The sequence below is a fragment of the Lycium barbarum genome, chromosome 4, assembly GCF_019175385.1.
Source record: "Lycium barbarum isolate Lr01 chromosome 4, ASM1917538v2, whole genome shotgun sequence".
In the NCBI taxonomy this organism is placed as follows: Eukaryota; Viridiplantae; Streptophyta; class Magnoliopsida; order Solanales; family Solanaceae; genus Lycium; species Lycium barbarum.
The window spans coordinates 18,685,757-18,701,593 of record NC_083340.1 but is presented as its reverse complement, the minus strand read 5'-3'; the positions used below and the strand labels follow the sequence as shown (position 1 = coordinate 18,701,593).

General features: G+C 36.1%; 3 protein-coding genes across 3 annotated transcripts; 2 read left to right on the top strand and 1 right to left on the bottom strand.

Annotated features, from left to right (window-relative positions):
• Positions 1–655: 655 nt before the first annotated feature.
• Positions 656–1,777, top strand: LOC132637229 (uncharacterized mitochondrial protein AtMg00810-like). Its single transcript, XM_060354348.1, has one exon. It carries the CDS (start codon positions 656–658, stop codon positions 1,775–1,777), a length of 1,122 nt encoding a protein of 373 aa, XP_060210331.1.
• A 318-nt stretch (positions 1,778–2,095) lies between these two features.
• LOC132635468 (pentatricopeptide repeat-containing protein At4g19220, mitochondrial) lies at positions 2,096–5,323 on the top strand. The gene has a single exon (XM_060351874.1). The coding sequence runs from the start codon at positions 2,423–2,425 to the stop codon at positions 5,228–5,230; it is 2,808 nt and encodes a 935-aa protein (XP_060207857.1). The 5' UTR covers positions 2,096–2,422; the 3' UTR covers positions 5,231–5,323.
• Positions 5,324–11,848: 6,525 nt separating this feature from the next.
• LOC132637228 (uncharacterized mitochondrial protein AtMg00810-like) lies at positions 11,849–12,803 on the bottom strand. The gene is made up of 2 exons (XM_060354347.1): positions 12,151–12,803; positions 11,849–12,023 (listed from the first exon to the last, which is right to left on the bottom strand). The coding sequence occupies exons 1-2, from the start codon at positions 12,801–12,803 to the stop codon at positions 11,849–11,851; spliced, it is 828 nt and encodes a 275-aa protein (XP_060210330.1).
• Positions 12,804–15,837: the final 3,034 nt, after the last annotated feature.

The following is a 15,837-nucleotide window of genomic DNA, read 5'->3' as shown; positions in this document are numbered from 1 at the left end:
TAACTTGCCTCCTCCCTTGAGCCCAGATTCCACCGTTTCTCCTTCCTCAACAAGCCAAACCAGCTCCCCTATCTCTCCAAGCCCAAATCCTACTCCTCTACATGCATCCGTGACCCAACATCCAACATCTACTTCATCCCACACAGTTCGGCCGTCCATGGTAACCCGAAGTCAAATGGGCATTTTTAAGCCAAATAAAAAATATGCTCTGCAGGCTTCGGTTACTCGTTCTCCCTTGCCCCGTAACCCGATCGAGGCCCTTCGTGACCCGAATTGGAAAATGGCCATGGATGATGAATATGATGCTCTCATTAAAAATAAGACGTGCGAGTTGGTACCCCGTCCACCTGATGTGAATGTTATTCGTTCTATGTGGATTTTTGCTCATAAAGAAAAATCTAATGGTGTTTTTGAGAGGCATAAAACCCGTCTTGTAGGTGAAGAGAAAACTCAGCAGGTTGGCATTGATTGTGGCGAAACGTTTAGCCCGGTGGTGAAACCGGCTACGATTCGTACGGTTCTTTCTCTCTCTCTCTTTCAAAAGCATGGCCAATTCATCAGTTGGATGTAAAAAATGCTTTTCTTCATGGTGAGCTATAAGAAACAGTGTATATGCATCAACTATTGGGTTATCGGGATCGTAACCATCCGGATTATGTATGTCTTTTTGCGAAAGTCATTATATGGTCTTAAGCAGGCACCCCGTGCATGGTATAAGCAGTTTGCTGACTATGTCATTTCTCTTGGTTTCTCAAATAGCAAATGTGATAACTCATTGTTTATTTATCGCAAGGGGACTGACATGGCTTATATCTTGTTGTATGTTGATGATATAATCTTGACTGCTTCTTCTAATGCTCTCCGTGTGTCTATAATGGGTCTTCTTAGCTCGGAATTTGCTATGAAAGATCTTGGTCCGTTGAATTATTTTCTTGGCATTGCCGTGACCCGACATAAGGGAGGTATGTTTCTTTCACAGCGCAAGTATGCCGAACAAATAATTGAGCGGGCCGGAATGGCCTCATGCAAGTCATCTCCTACTGCTGTTGACACAAAGGAAAAGGTTAGTGCTACCTATGAGGATCCCACTCTTTATAGGAGTCTTGCCGGGGCTCTACAGTATCTTACATTCACCCGACCGGATATTTCTTATGCTGTTCAACAAGTGTGCTTACATATGCATGATCCGAGAGTTGACCATATGCAAGCTCTAAAGCGCATTATCCGGTACCTTCAAGGTACGCTTGATCATAGCCTCCATCTCTATTCATCTTCAATATCATCTCTTGTATCTTATACTGATGCTGATTGGGGTGGTTGCCCGGATACAAGACGTTCTACCTCTGGTTATTGTGTATTTTTGGGTGATAATTTGATTTCTTGGTCCTCCAAAAGACAACCTACACTCTCTCGGTCGAGTGCTGAGGCCGAGTATCGCGGTGTAGCAAATGCAGTAGCCGAATCCTGTTGGTTACGAAATTTGCTATTGGAGCTACATTGTCCGATTCAAAAGGCTACACTTGTTTATTGTGACAATGTTAGTGCAATTTATTTATCGAGTAATCCGGTGCAACATCAACGTACCAAGCATATTGAGATGGACATTCACTTTGTACGGGAAAAGGTTGCCCGTGGACAGGTTCGAGTTCTTCATGTTCCATCACGATATCAAATCGCGGATATTTTTACTAAGGGTCTTCCGCGTGTTCTGTTTGAAGATTTTCGGGACAGTCTCAGTGTCCGTCAACTTCCCGCTTCGACTGCGGGGGTGTGTTAAGCTATATAGGTAAATATATATTCTGTTATTATTTTTAGTATTGTATATATTTAGTTACCTATTTAGTAGCCCTAGATGAAGCCTAATTATAGGAAATACATATTGTATATATTCTAGGTCATGAATGGAAAACATTGAGGAAAATATTTTATTATTTTTTTATAGGAAAAATAGTCAAATTCACCCTCTAGAGAAGGACCAATTATACTTTCCCAACAAAAACACTCTCAATATTATCCTAAGTGGTTAAAATATGCTTCTCCTTCATTAAAGGTGAATGTATAAAGCCACGAGATACTGACGTTTTAGAAGGTGAACACCACATGACATGTTATCTCATGCCGATTTTACCTCCTCATCTTTACTTCTTCTTCCAACACCAGCCCATCTCCCCTCCCCCACCCCCACGTTATTTTGAAAGTCGTTTGGCATAGTAAAAGGAGCAAATTTGGATCTTCCCAATTTTATCTTATGCAATACTATTTCCCTTGTAAATAGCAAACCAAACATGAACCTAGAACGCACTGTTAAAAACTCAACCTTGCCAAAGAGGCAAAACACCAACTGCAGTTAATAGCCAGCAAACAACATGTTAACTTTCCAATTTGCAAAGAACATCTATTAAGAAACTGAAATGAGCATAACATGAAAAAACTGTCCAACTATAAATATAAATATAAAGCTCTTTTCTTTTGCCAATCGTTACCAAACAAAATCTCTCAACATGTACCACCTTTGCAATACCAAAAACCCCTTTTGCCCAACAATTACTTTTTTATTACATATGGAAAGGTTCAAGCTTGTGCTTACACTTCCCCTGCCACCCAATTGTTTGACAAAATGCCACAAAGAAGAGTTCAGAATTTCAAGAACGCCAAAGGGCATGAAATATTTGAGCTTGTTAACATGGTTAAAGAAAAGCCTGATATTTTAAGTGCTTCACAAGTACATGGCTTAGTGCTTAAAGTAGGCATGCTTGCTTATTTGCCCACTATAACTACTCTTCTCATTATATACTCAAGAACCAAGAATTTAAGCTATTCATTGACCCTTTTTGATGAAATTATAAGTAAAGATGTGGTAACATGGAATGCTATCATGACAGCATGCATAAAGAACAAGTTTTTTGAATTTGCAGTGAAGTTCTTTGTCGAAATGGTGAACGAAGAAGAACAGTTCGATTCTGCCACGCTTGTTATTGTCATTTCTGCCTTGTCTAACATGAGAGATTTGAGAAAGGGGTTAGTTGTTCATTGTTTAAATGTGAAAATGGGAATGCTTTCGGATACGATTTTGGGAAATGCTCTGATTGATTTTTACGCGAAATGTAGTGATTTGAGGTCGTCGGAGTGTGCATTTCTAGAAATAGAATGTAAAGATGTTGTTTCTTGGAATTCGGTTATTAGTGGTTGTGCCTATAATGGTCGTCCTGAGAAGTCTTTGCTGTACTTCAAGCAGATGGTTAATTTGGAAAAAGGTGCTGATAGTGTGAGTCTTTCGTGTGCTATTGCTGCCTCTGCGTGTTTAGATGAGTTTAGTTGTGGTCAGGCTATTCATGGATGGGGTATAAAGCTAGGATTTGAGGAAAGCCGCCACCTTTCAGTGGCGAATTCTCTCATTTCATTGTATTCCCAATCTGGGGACGTTGATGCTGCTGAATATATCTTTAATAAAATGGAGTATAAGGACATTATAACATGGAATTCTATGATAAGTGGATTCGCTTTGAATGGAAAAATCAGTGATGCATTTGATGCTCTTTATGAAATGCAGATCACAAGGACCGTAGAACCGGATGCTGTGACATTGATTTCTATTATTCCATTAGTTTCAGAATTCATGCTATTGAGAGAAGGGAAAGCTATTCACGGATTTACCATCCGGAGAGAGATGGGAGCAGAACTGTCGGTGATGAATGCTCTTATGGATATGTATTTTAACTGCGAAAGGACCAAGGACGCTAAGCAGCTTTTCTTAAATATGCCAAAGAAAGATCTAGTTTCATGGAATACCATAATCTCTGGGTATTCCCAGAATGGCCGGTGTAGAGAAGCTCAGTCGTTGCTTAATGAATTCCGGAGTGGGAACTCGAAATGTAGCCTGTCAACTCTTCTGGGAATTCTTCCTGCTTGTGATTCTCCCAACTCAATTCGATTCGGAAGGTTGATCCATTCGTGGGAGGTGAAGTTGGGATTTGTAAATAATATAATCCTAGTAAATTCATTGATGTACATGTACATTTCTTGCGGAGATCTAGTAGCTTCTTTCAAATTGCTGGAGGAGATAGCTTATACTGCTGATGTAGATAGCTGGAATACTGTGATTTCGGGATGCACACAGAATGGCCATTTCTGGAAAGCTTTAAATGCTTTCAAGTTAATGAGACTCAAATCAAATATCATCCATGATACTATCACTCTAGTCAATGTCATATCAGCTTGTGGAAATCTTGAATTGAAATTTGAAGGAAAGTCAATTCATGCCCTAGCTTTAAAGACCTCAGCTGGTCAAGATATTCGTGTGCATAATGCTCTTGTTACTATGTATGGAAAATTGAGTGACGTGGAAAGTGCAAGATCAGTGTTTGAACTTTGCTTTTATCATAACTTATGCTCTTGGAACTGCATGATATCTGCTTTAGCTCAGAATAAAAGTTCTAAAGAAGCAATGGAATTTTTCCGTTTGCTTGAGTTTGAACCAGATGAGATCACCATGGCTACCGTTCTTTCAGCCTGTCGGCAACTTGAAATTATTAGACATGGGAAACAGATCCATGCACACGTCATAAGATCTGGTTTTTACCAAAATGCTTTTGTATCAGCTGCTCTTGTGGATATGTATAGCAGTTGTGGGAGGTTAGACATTGCTCTTAAAGTGTTTCAGAGTTCAGCAGAGAGATCTATTGCAGCTTGGAATTCAATGATTTCTGCATATGGTTTCCACAGCAATGGTCAGAAAGCAATCGACATCTTTCATGATATGATTGATTTGGGACTTACTCCATCGAAAGTCACATTTATCAACTTATTAACAGCTTGCAGCCACACAGGGCTTGTTGACCAAGGCTACTGGTATTACAATCGTATGCTTGATGAGTTTGGAGTTCATCCTTCCACTGAGCATCATGTCTGCATGGTTGATATGTTAGGGCGATCAGGGAGGCTGCACGAGGCGTATAATTTTATCAAAGAGCTTCCGACCCCACCTGATCCAGGGATCTGGGGTGCTTTGCTGAGTGCCTGCAATTATCATGGTGATCTTCAATTGGGGAAAGAAGTAGCAAATATACTCTTTTCGTTGGAACCTGAGAATGTTGGGTATCATCTTGCATTATCCAATATATATGTTGCTACTGGAAGCTGGAAGGAAGCTGGAGAGTTGAGGGACATTGTTCATATAAAGGGGTTAAAGAAATCTGCTGCTTACAGTCTTATTGATGTTGGCTTCTACTGAAACATCAAGACCTCGTGCATAGATGCCAAGAAGAGCAAAAGTCTTTGGACGCGTAATAGATCTTGAAGTATTATTTCTTCAGCCGCAACAACACCCCCGCCCCCGCCCACCACAACAACAAAAAAAACCTGCCTACTTGAATCAAGAAGTTTTTGCCAGGGAAGAATAATATCAACCACTTGACGTCCATTGAGGCAACCGTTATGGACTGAGGGTTTTTTAGTAGAGGAAAACAGTTAACAGAACATTATGTCGAGCGTCTAATCTTAAAGAAATTATCGAGCTTCAATTGGCCTTTGTTGCTGGTAGAACTTGATGGTTCACACTAATTTCAAACAAAATTTTCCAAAAATATTTTTTTCTATCCCTTAATTTGGTGGGAGACATGTATGTCAGTATAGGATAAATGTGACTAGTCCAGTAGTACTGAAATGAAATGAGCCTGATTAGGAGTGAAATTGATACAGAGAATTCATATAACCAATCTTTGAGGAGCAGTTGATTGATTTCTTTTCTTGTTGTGTTACTTATTGCAAATATCCAAGCGAAACATCTTTTGGAGTTTCCTCATTTTAAGTTGATCGAGAGAATACATTTTTATTTACTTAATTATATTATCGATATGCCCCCTCACGGGTGGTGGACAGTGGCAGTTAGCGATGAAAGTGGATGGAGTAGTGATGAAATGTCATCTTAACATGATATTAATCATTCAGATCGATTAAAAAGCTGATAGACTTAATGACTGAAACCAGAGTAATTAATTGATTCAAATCTTCATTAAGTGCAAGCAAATGAGGCTTTAATCTCCGTAGAGATGAGGTCTAACATATTCAGAGAAATTTAATACTATCATAAGCTTTTTATACCTTCTACACCTGCACTCGTGGTTGTCATTATTCCTTGAAAATACTTGCACCAAATCTCTACAAGATACTAGGAATTGCAAGACTTGGGAAAAAAAATCCATGCTAAACTACAAGATAAAATCTCTCTTGCAATATTATTTCTATGACTTATGAGGGTCACAATATCCATACTACTTTTTACAATTGGAATCGTGAGATTTATGCATTTTTGGCTTACGAAAGATTGATCAGCATCAGAAGAAGAAGGTGGGGCGAATATGGTGCAGCGTTGACTCAATGTGTTGTTTTATTCATAGTATCACTTTTTGTTATATTTCTCAAGTAAAAATTAGTCAAAAAATGGTCAATGTGCAAAGAAAGTAAAATTTTCCATCATCTATTGAATATCTGACACGATTTAGAGTATGAGGGTCAAACTATCTTATTGTCAATATGAATTCCAACATAGAATCTTCAAGTTTTTTGAATAAAGTTTAAAAACTACATAAAAAGTATTATAAGTCACAATAATTGACAATTCAAAATATTTAAATGGCATATGAAAAAATTGCAATCAAAGAAAAGCTCATTCAATAACTCTCCAAATAATAACTTGTCAAATAAAGACCAATGGAAGAAATGATTACTTATTGCCACTTACAATTTTTTAATAGAAGAAAATGACCTTTTCATTTTATTTTGTTTTGTGTTATTTTCAAATCTCTTATGAAAAAAAAAACTGTAAAAAGAATATAAAATTAAGAACAAATTTATAAAAGACTACAAAATTATTTGACGCATCCTGAGATAGAAGGAGTACATGAAAATTAAATGAATTGAAAATATTCCGCTATACTATGAAACATTCTGGACCAACCTATCCAAAGGAGCAAGAAAGTGAATAAATGGATTAACTTAAGTGAAAGCACATTCATGTCTTCGATATGATACTTGGTGAAAACATGATAAACTGTCCTATCTAAAGAGGGATAATTTCATATATGGTCATTCAAGTATAGTAAATTACTTGCTAAAGTCATTTATGTTTATTTTGTATCAATAAAATCACTCAAGTTAGATCACTTTATCCACAAAGTCATTATAGCTGGAAACTGAAATTGTGAGTGAATCTGATCAATTTAGAGTAGAATCATAATGAAGAAGAAGGGAGGAAATGGAGAAGAAGAAGTAGCCGTTAGTTTCATTGAATAAAAGTTGAGTACCCAATACATTGTAATGTCCTATTTATAGGTAATTGTTATACCCCATTTAAAGGGTCAAATCGGAGTACAACATATTGGTGATTCCTATTTGTTTTATTTTAAGGAGCCGCCACCTAATTAGTTTAACGGTGAATTAGGATACCTAATTATGAACTAAGGTAAAGCCTAACTAAATCTCCGTTAATGGTCTGCTTAATTAGTGTAATTCTAGGTAAGGGTTCTAGATTATCCTAAAGGGAAGGGGTTAGGCATCCTTTAGAATCCATTAATTATGGTTACCGACCAAACTTAGGTTAATATAAAAAATAAAATAAATAATATTTTATAAGTAATTTTAGGAAAGATGTCTCATAGAATGCATATACGTAATAAAAATAGAGAAACCTTGCAAATAAACAATATAATGCGTTTCTAAACTTGCATAAGGAAATAATTATTTTCAAAGGCCAAAAATCATTTTTTATAAATCGTACATCTCAATGCCATTTTATTTTAATAAAATAATTCCACCATAAGTTGCGTGAATTTTAAATAAGGGATTGCATATAAATAATGGCTTTTAAAAGAAGATTTAGCAAATTTGAACTTTGAATAAAATTATGGTATGTGAATATGGCGATGCAAACAAAAATCTAGATTTATTTTATGAATATGATGCAAAAGAACGTGAGTTTTCTTTTTCCTTCTTATTATTTTTTATTAACTATACCCGGCTAAAAAATATGCATGATTGGGTGAATCTCGAAAAAATTGTTTATAAAATATACTTGAATTCATATTTGCGTATTAGCGACGTTTTAAAATTTCTAAGATAGTAAGAATAAAACATGATTCCTTTAACTCAAAATATGTATTTACGCTATTGAAAATCAATTGTTCTAAAATAAATATTATAGATAATATAAATAATTTTAACATAAAAAGAAGGAAATGAAACTATGGAATTAATTGTTGCTTTCTCCTTAAATTAACTACCCATTACTAAAACTAAACCCCACTAATTTCGCTAAGGTTCATCTAAGCTAACAAAAACAAAGCAAAGTGTTAGTCGTACGATACAAATTAAATGCACAAAATAAAATAGAGGAGCAAATATAATTAAATGGGCTCAGCCCATTTTAGGACTGCTGCGATCGTTGCTGCTGTTGGGCTTTGGCCCAGAAATCTTTTTTTTTTATTTGCTGCGGACAGGGATTGACTCGAGAGAGAGGTCATGTTGGGCTTTAGCCCAACACCGAATGCGGAAGAAGACGGATCCCTCGGACTCGTATGCGATGGTCATGCATAAAAACGAAAGAAAAAGATTAGTACGTAACCAATAAATAAGGCTAAACATGTATAATGTAAATTCAAAACAGATCAGTGGACTATGTATATACTGTGTATATTTAAGTATTCCTCATGTATACACACTCATAAGGATGTATAGAAGGTTAATATCGGAAAGCTTTTGCCCCCGTCTTCCCGATGTTGCACAAGTTCCAAGGGATTTCATGAATCCCAAGCATGGCTAACACCGGGGAGGGTTCAAGCTTGATCCATAATGACCAACTAACCTCCCTATCAACGTGCTAACCACAATATACTCATAATACACATACTTCAAATGAGATATGCTTGCAACATGTGCAGGATCCTAACAAAGATATGCACTGATACTATAGAATATATACAAGACAAACTAACACGTACTTCACATATAAAAACACCTACTGCATATAATAGGACATACTGATTGTTCTCTTATTTCTACTTTTGGTTCAACGAAGCAGAGCACTTAAATTTTACATTCCAAGAGATAAATTCACTTGCACTATAATTTCTATAACCATCCATAACAGGCTAGAGAAGGAACACACACACACAGAATTCACAGCTATATCCATCCCATGCTAGGATAAAAAGAAAGGAACTGAAATATGCATCTTTAATTAAAAGCTAAACTAAACTCCTACTTAAACTTGAAGGAAACAAACTATTGAACCGAACCAAATACGCCCTTGATCTATTGAATTTTGCTTGACTCAAACGTAAGGGAAATGAAGGAAATGAATAGCAAGAACAAGAGGATCACATATGATAGCAGAAACAACCTTGTACCGAAACTGATCCACATGAATTCAGAGATAAAGAAAACATCAGAACATGCAAAGTATGAAAATGAGCTAAATCAAGGGATAGAACCACAGAGGAGGAATAGTGCGCAAAAAGGAAAATCAGACAGCATACATGCCATATACAGTGTTAAAGGAGCAGAATTGAGCTGGAATACTTTACTCATTTAAGGAAACATGTTCTGAGATCCTTAGATACTAAAACCAATAGCAAATTAACAACACCAACTACGTAATTTAGACAGAATCATTAAAGAGCATACAAAAAGTCTTGATCATTTTGAAAACTCAAATCACTTATCTTTTGGTTTTTATGAACATAATTTTAGACCCAGGCAGACTTATACAAACTGGTATGCAACTTGTCATAAAAGGTTCAACATACAACAAATTTTAAACTTCTTGAGGCCAAATATCATTTTGAAATACTATCTCTATTGGATAGCATACTGACATGTACATGTTTAGGGTGAGTTTATGCTACCAAATACCAAACAACCACTTACAAAGTCCTTCAGAGATCTGGTAAGCTATCAAACATGCTACACAAGTACTTTAACAATTCTCACCAAACAAATATCCCAGCTAGCATAATATAATCATACTAATCATTTTCACAGGTAGACAAGTTTCTGATGGACAGTATGCTCGGGCGAGAGTAGAAACAGCATGCTCTTTCATACTTTACACGAGCTTACACACATTAGGCCAACTTATGTAAGACCATTTAACTTAAACAGCTTGAACTAAGTAAGAAAACATAACTCACATGTTTAAACCAGCTAAAAACAAGCTATCATACCTAACATATATAATTACATAAACAGAACTAACTCAACAACTAGACCATCATACAAGACTGATTAAGTCCGGATTAATATCAACATACAAACAGACTTATCCATTAAACTAAACTAATCTAACTATCAACATGTTTTAAACTGCACAACAATTGAAGAAACATAGACAAAGAAGAAAATAAAAAGAAGAAGGGAGAATTACCTTCTTCGGATGCAGCGAAGTGGGTGCGGGGTCTCCGATACACACTCGAAACAACTACAACCTCCGAGTTTGCGTACACCGGATTCGAAACAGTAACAGGGCAAAAAAAATGAGAAATAAAAAATGAATCGACACTTCGAATATTAAGAAAACAGTGGGCTAATATTTTTAGGGGAAATTGAGGCGGCTGAAAGGAACCTTCCTCTTCAACGAAGTAAGAAGCGAGTATTTATAAGGGATTTCTAGGGTTTGCTGGGTTCGAAATTTCTGGGCGGGACTTGAAACAAAGATTCAAAGTCGGGTCAAAACTCGTGCTAATCTGAACGTTGGGGCCTCTTCACGTGACTTGCCACAATTTTTTCTCAAAAAGGGACAGATCCTCTCTGTTTTTCTTAGATGTGAAGGTCAAACTTTCCAATGAGGGGGATGAATCCAAACTCGGCTCTGCCATCCACAGGGCCGTTCACGAGAGAGAAAGAGAGATGGACAGGCTTTAGGGTTCTGATGGGTACTTGAAAGCAACCGAAGTTTGCACAAAAATGGGGGGGGGGGGGGGGGGGGGGGGGACAAATCTATCCATGGCTAAAGAAAAGGGGAGGTTTAACTGGAAATAGAGATGGAAAAGAGGAAGGTTATGTTATTAGAGAGAGAGAGAGAGGAGAGAGAGGCGATGGGGTGGGGCGGCTGAAGATGGTGAAGTAACCCTACTTCACTTTAGATGATCGTATCGGGTTGGGTCGGGTAGATTTAGTGGGCTGGTTATTGTGGGCTGGGCGGATGAATTAAAAATGTGGGCTGCTGAACTTAAAAATATGGGCTGCTGAACTTAAAAATATGGGCGGGTAGTGGTCTCGAATTTGGAGGCACGGGCTTCTAAATTTAAATAAAAGACCTTCTTCAGCTAATTATATGTCAACTCGTGCTAAAATATTACTTGCTATAAAATATATTTATTACTAAATAATATTATACGATGTCGTAATAGTCGTGCGATAATATTTTAAAGTTTAACAGTAAGTAAATGCTATTGTTTTAATTGCATAAAAAATAAATAGAACATGTTAAAAGTGGTCGTAATGTAAGTCATAATAATGACAAATATGATAATAATAATAATAATAATAATAATAATAATAATAATAATAATAATAATAGTAGTAGTAGTAGTAATAGTAATAATAATGATAATGATAATAACAGTAATAATAATGATAATAGGCAACGGCTATAATTGGATAATAAACTGCGGTATTAATAAAAAATTAAAATTTCGGTAAAGTATAAATGATTATTCTTAAGCTATTAAAATATTAGAAATGCTAATAAACATTTTGAAAGGAAGGCGGGATAAAATTGGGTGTCAACAGTAATTATCTAACATACTTAACTAACTAATCCACATTACAGAAATGGCTAAACCACCCTTGTAGCTTATTTACAATACTCTTCAACACTCCTCCTCAAGCTAGGAGCCATGAAAATGTTGAATAATCCTAGTTCGGAAACTAGATATTCATGTTGAACTTTGCTCAACCCTTTTGTAAAAATATCTGCAGGCTGCTCAGTTGTGTGTATGTACTCAGTTTTGATCATTCCTAATTTTTCCCTTACGAAATGGCAGTCAATCTCTATGTGTTTTGTTCTTTCATGGAACACAGGATTGGCTGCTATCTGAATGGCTGCTTTGCTAGCACTGTATTTGTACCCCTAAATCCTTGATCAATCCTGTTAGCCATGTCAATTCTGCCACTGTAGTTGCAATGCTTCTGTACTCAGCTTCAGCTGAGCTTCTTGAAATAGTTGTTTGTTTCTTGGATTTCCATGAAATAAGTGATTCTCCCAGCTTTATCATAAACCCTGTCACTAATTTTCTTGAGAATGAGCAGGCTGCCCAATCAACATCACAAAATGTTGTAACTATGTCTTTCCTGGTGCTTGACATTAGAATTCCTTGTCCAGGTTGAGTTTTTACATACCTTACTATTCTTAATGCAGCTTCCATATGTGATCTTTTTGGTTGTTGTAAAAACTGACTTAAAGTCTGTACACTGTAGGCAATATCAAGTATTGTAACTGTTAAGTATAATAACTTTCCTATTAGTCTTTGATAACTTCCTTGATCTTCAAGTAATTCATCTTCTTTGTTGTCTGATCTTTGTTCATGTCCTTCACCTTCCTGATTTCTGATTTCCTTGACATATTGATCATATTCTCTAGTGGTAAGCTTCACATTTGTGTCTATGGGAGTACTTGCAGGTTTAGCAGCACTGAGTCCAGATTCTGATATTAAATCTAATGCATACTTGCTTTGATGCATTAGGATTCCTTTTTCTGATCTTGCAAACTCAATTCCCAGAAAATATTTCAGCTCACCTAAGTCCTTCATCTTGAAAGCTTCTTGTAATGTAGCTTTTGTCTTGATTATTGAATCTAGACTGTCTCATGTGATCAACATACACTAATACAACTATGATTCATGTTTCCGTCTTTTTTGTGTATAAAGAATGATCAAACTGACTCTGAACAAACTTAAATCTGATCAAAGCTTCTTGTAATTTTGCATTCCACTGCCTTGGTGCCTGTTTGAGTCCATACAAGGATTTTGTGAGTTTGCACACATGTCTGTTGTCCTCATGACTCTTAAATCCTTGTGGTAGATCCATGTATATCTCATCTTTAAATCCCCTTGAAGAAAGGCATTATACACATCTTTTTGGTGTATGTGCCATTTCTTTGCAGTTGCTATTACCAAAACTGTTCTAATTGTTATCATTTTGATTACTGGACTAAATGTCTCTTGGTAGTCAATTCCCTCTTGTTGACTATATCCTTTTGCCACCAACCTTGCTTTAAATCTCTCAATTTCACCACTGGCCTTATATTTGATCTTGAAAATCCATTTACAGCCAATTGGAACTCCTTTTGGTAAATCAACAATTTGCCAAGTATTGTTTTGCTGAAGAGCATCTACCTCAGCCTACATAGCCTCAATCAATCTTGGATCTTTAGTAGCTTCTGCATATGTAGCAGGTTCAATAACACTTGACATAGAGGACACAAAAGCTTTATATTTAGATGAGAGTTGATCATAAGATAAATAGTTAGATAGTGCATAAGGAATATCATTATGAACATTCAATGATACAAACTCTTTCATCCAACATGGTGGATGTTTATCTCTGCTGGACTTTCTAGTTGGTCGTGCTTCTTGTTATTGCTGAATTTGCCCTTGTGTTGTATTTGGTATGTTGTCAACTGGTAATTGTTGTACTTGAGGAGGTTGCTGAATTTGAAATGATGTTTCCCTTAATGGATCATCAGCATTGTGTATGCTCATCTCCTTCTGACTGGTACTTGTTTCACCTGTGTTTTGAGCTGAAATCTGTACTAAGCTCAAATCAAGATTAGTAGCACCTGTAGTGTTTTCATGTACTGGAATAGCAGGTAGAAAAATGGAAGTTTTAGCATTTGTGCTCATTGAGAAAGGAAATATGTCTTCCTTAAAGATGACATCTCTGTGTACAAAGAAATTCTTATTCTCAATGTCATATAATATGTACCCTTTTTGATATTCAGAATAGCCCATATGAATGGCTTTTCTTGATCTAGATTGTAACTTATCTGTTTGTTGAGTGATTTTTGCAGAAAATAAACAGCCCAAAATTCTCAAATGAATCGAAGAAGGTTTTCTGCTGTTCAATTTCTCATAAGGTGAGCATTTATTAATCACCTGAGAAGGTAACTTGTTGATTATATAGACTGCAACCTGTACACAATGTCCCCAAAACTTTATTAGAATCTGAGCTTGGAATCTAATTACTCTAGTAAGCTCTAAAATATGTCTATGTTTTCTTTCTGCTACTCTATTTTGCTGTGGAGTATAGGGACATGATTTTTGATGAATGATCCCTAAAATGGTAAACAGGTCATAATACATAGAACTGACAAATCGTGTGCCATTATCAGTTCTTATGGTCTTGACCATTAGATCATATTGATTTCTAATAAGAGTCGGGAAATTCTTTATATGCACAAATACATTAGACTTTAATCTTAGTAGAAAGACCCAAGTAAATCTTGAAAAATCATCTACAACAATTAAGAAGGATTTACAACCATCAAAAGTAGCAGTCTTATATGGTCCCCATACATCCATATGTACAAGTTCAAACATCCTGGAACTAGTAGTAGTACTCTTAGGGAATGGCAATCTAGTTTGCCTGGCACAAGGACATACTGTGCATTTATTTAGTAAATTTGTAATACTAGACATTGTAGTAGGAAACAGTTTGTGTAAAATACTAGATGATACATGACCCATTCTTTTATGCCACAAACTAAGGTCTTCATCTTTAACAGTTTCACTAGTAGAGTACAGACCATAACCAAGTATTTGTTCCTTAGTAAGCCTGAGTTTTGACCTTATGAGATAGTAGAGACCATCATCTTTCTTACCAATCTCCTTCACCTTCCCAGTGAAGAGATCCTGGAAAACACAAAAATCAGGATAAAACTTAACTGAGCAATTCAGTTGTCTGGTTAATTTTGACACTGACAACAGATTTAATTTAAACTCAGGTATGTATAACATATTATGAATATTGCTCATAGATGATATAACACTTTTACCTGTTTGTTTAACATGAGTAACCTCACTATTAGGGAGTATTACCTTCTTATCAATTTCAGGTTTAGTCAAAGTAGATTTTTCTAATATTTCTAAGTTTGAAGTCATATAATTTGTAGCCCCTGAGTCTATGATCCATTCTTTTGGATTTTGTAAAACTAGCAGAGCACTACATGTATATGTCATGTTTGTAGAATGAGTGATATTGCTGGATTGAGATGGTTGTCCACCAAGTTGACTTTGCTCCATCATTTTGCAAATTTCAGCATACTGAGAAGGTGCGAGTGTTGTAGGGCCTTCAGTTCTTTGAAACCAAGCCAGTTGTTGCTGTAGAGGAACACCATCACTTGGTTGATATTGATTGTAATGTTAATTGAAATTCATCATGATCTGATTTCCAGTGTTCACATCTGAGATACTCATATTCTGATTCTGCTGTTCAAAAACTGCATTATGAGTTGTATGTGCACTTTGTCCACCTCCTCTACCATATTTTGCCATGAACCTATTATCAGACTGATGAAATTTATTTTCACTTTAAGTGAACCTTCCGTCTCCTTGATTAGCTTTGGGATGATCTGGAGGATATTTCACTAGCTTATAATAACCAACCTTGTAATGCCCTTTAAACTTACAATGATCACAAAAGGCATTAGGATTATAGTTTGGATTGAATCTCTTTTTGAACTTCTGACCTTGGTTTCCAGCTCTAGAGTACATTGCTATAGCTTCATTTTCACTCATTCCCAGATTCTTACCAGAACTTGAACCAAGTAAACCAGTAGAGTTGTTT

Excerpts from the sequence above, each read along its gene's own strand:
- LOC132637229 (XM_060354348.1), top strand. The coding sequence starts at position 656 with ATGTATGTCTTTTTGCGAAAGTCATTATATGGTCTTAAGCAGGCACCC.
- LOC132635468 (XM_060351874.1), top strand. The coding sequence starts at position 2,423 with ATGAAAAAACTGTCCAACTATAAATATAAATATAAAGCTCTTTTCTTT.
- LOC132637228 (XM_060354347.1), bottom strand. The coding sequence starts at position 12,803 with ATGAAGGACTTAGGTGAGCTGAAATATTTTCTGGGAATTGAGTTTGCA. Across the intron at positions 12,024-12,150 it reads ACAGTGGCAGAATTGACATG|GGAAAAATTAGGAATGATCA; the intron begins GCTAACAGGATT and ends CCATTTCGTAAG.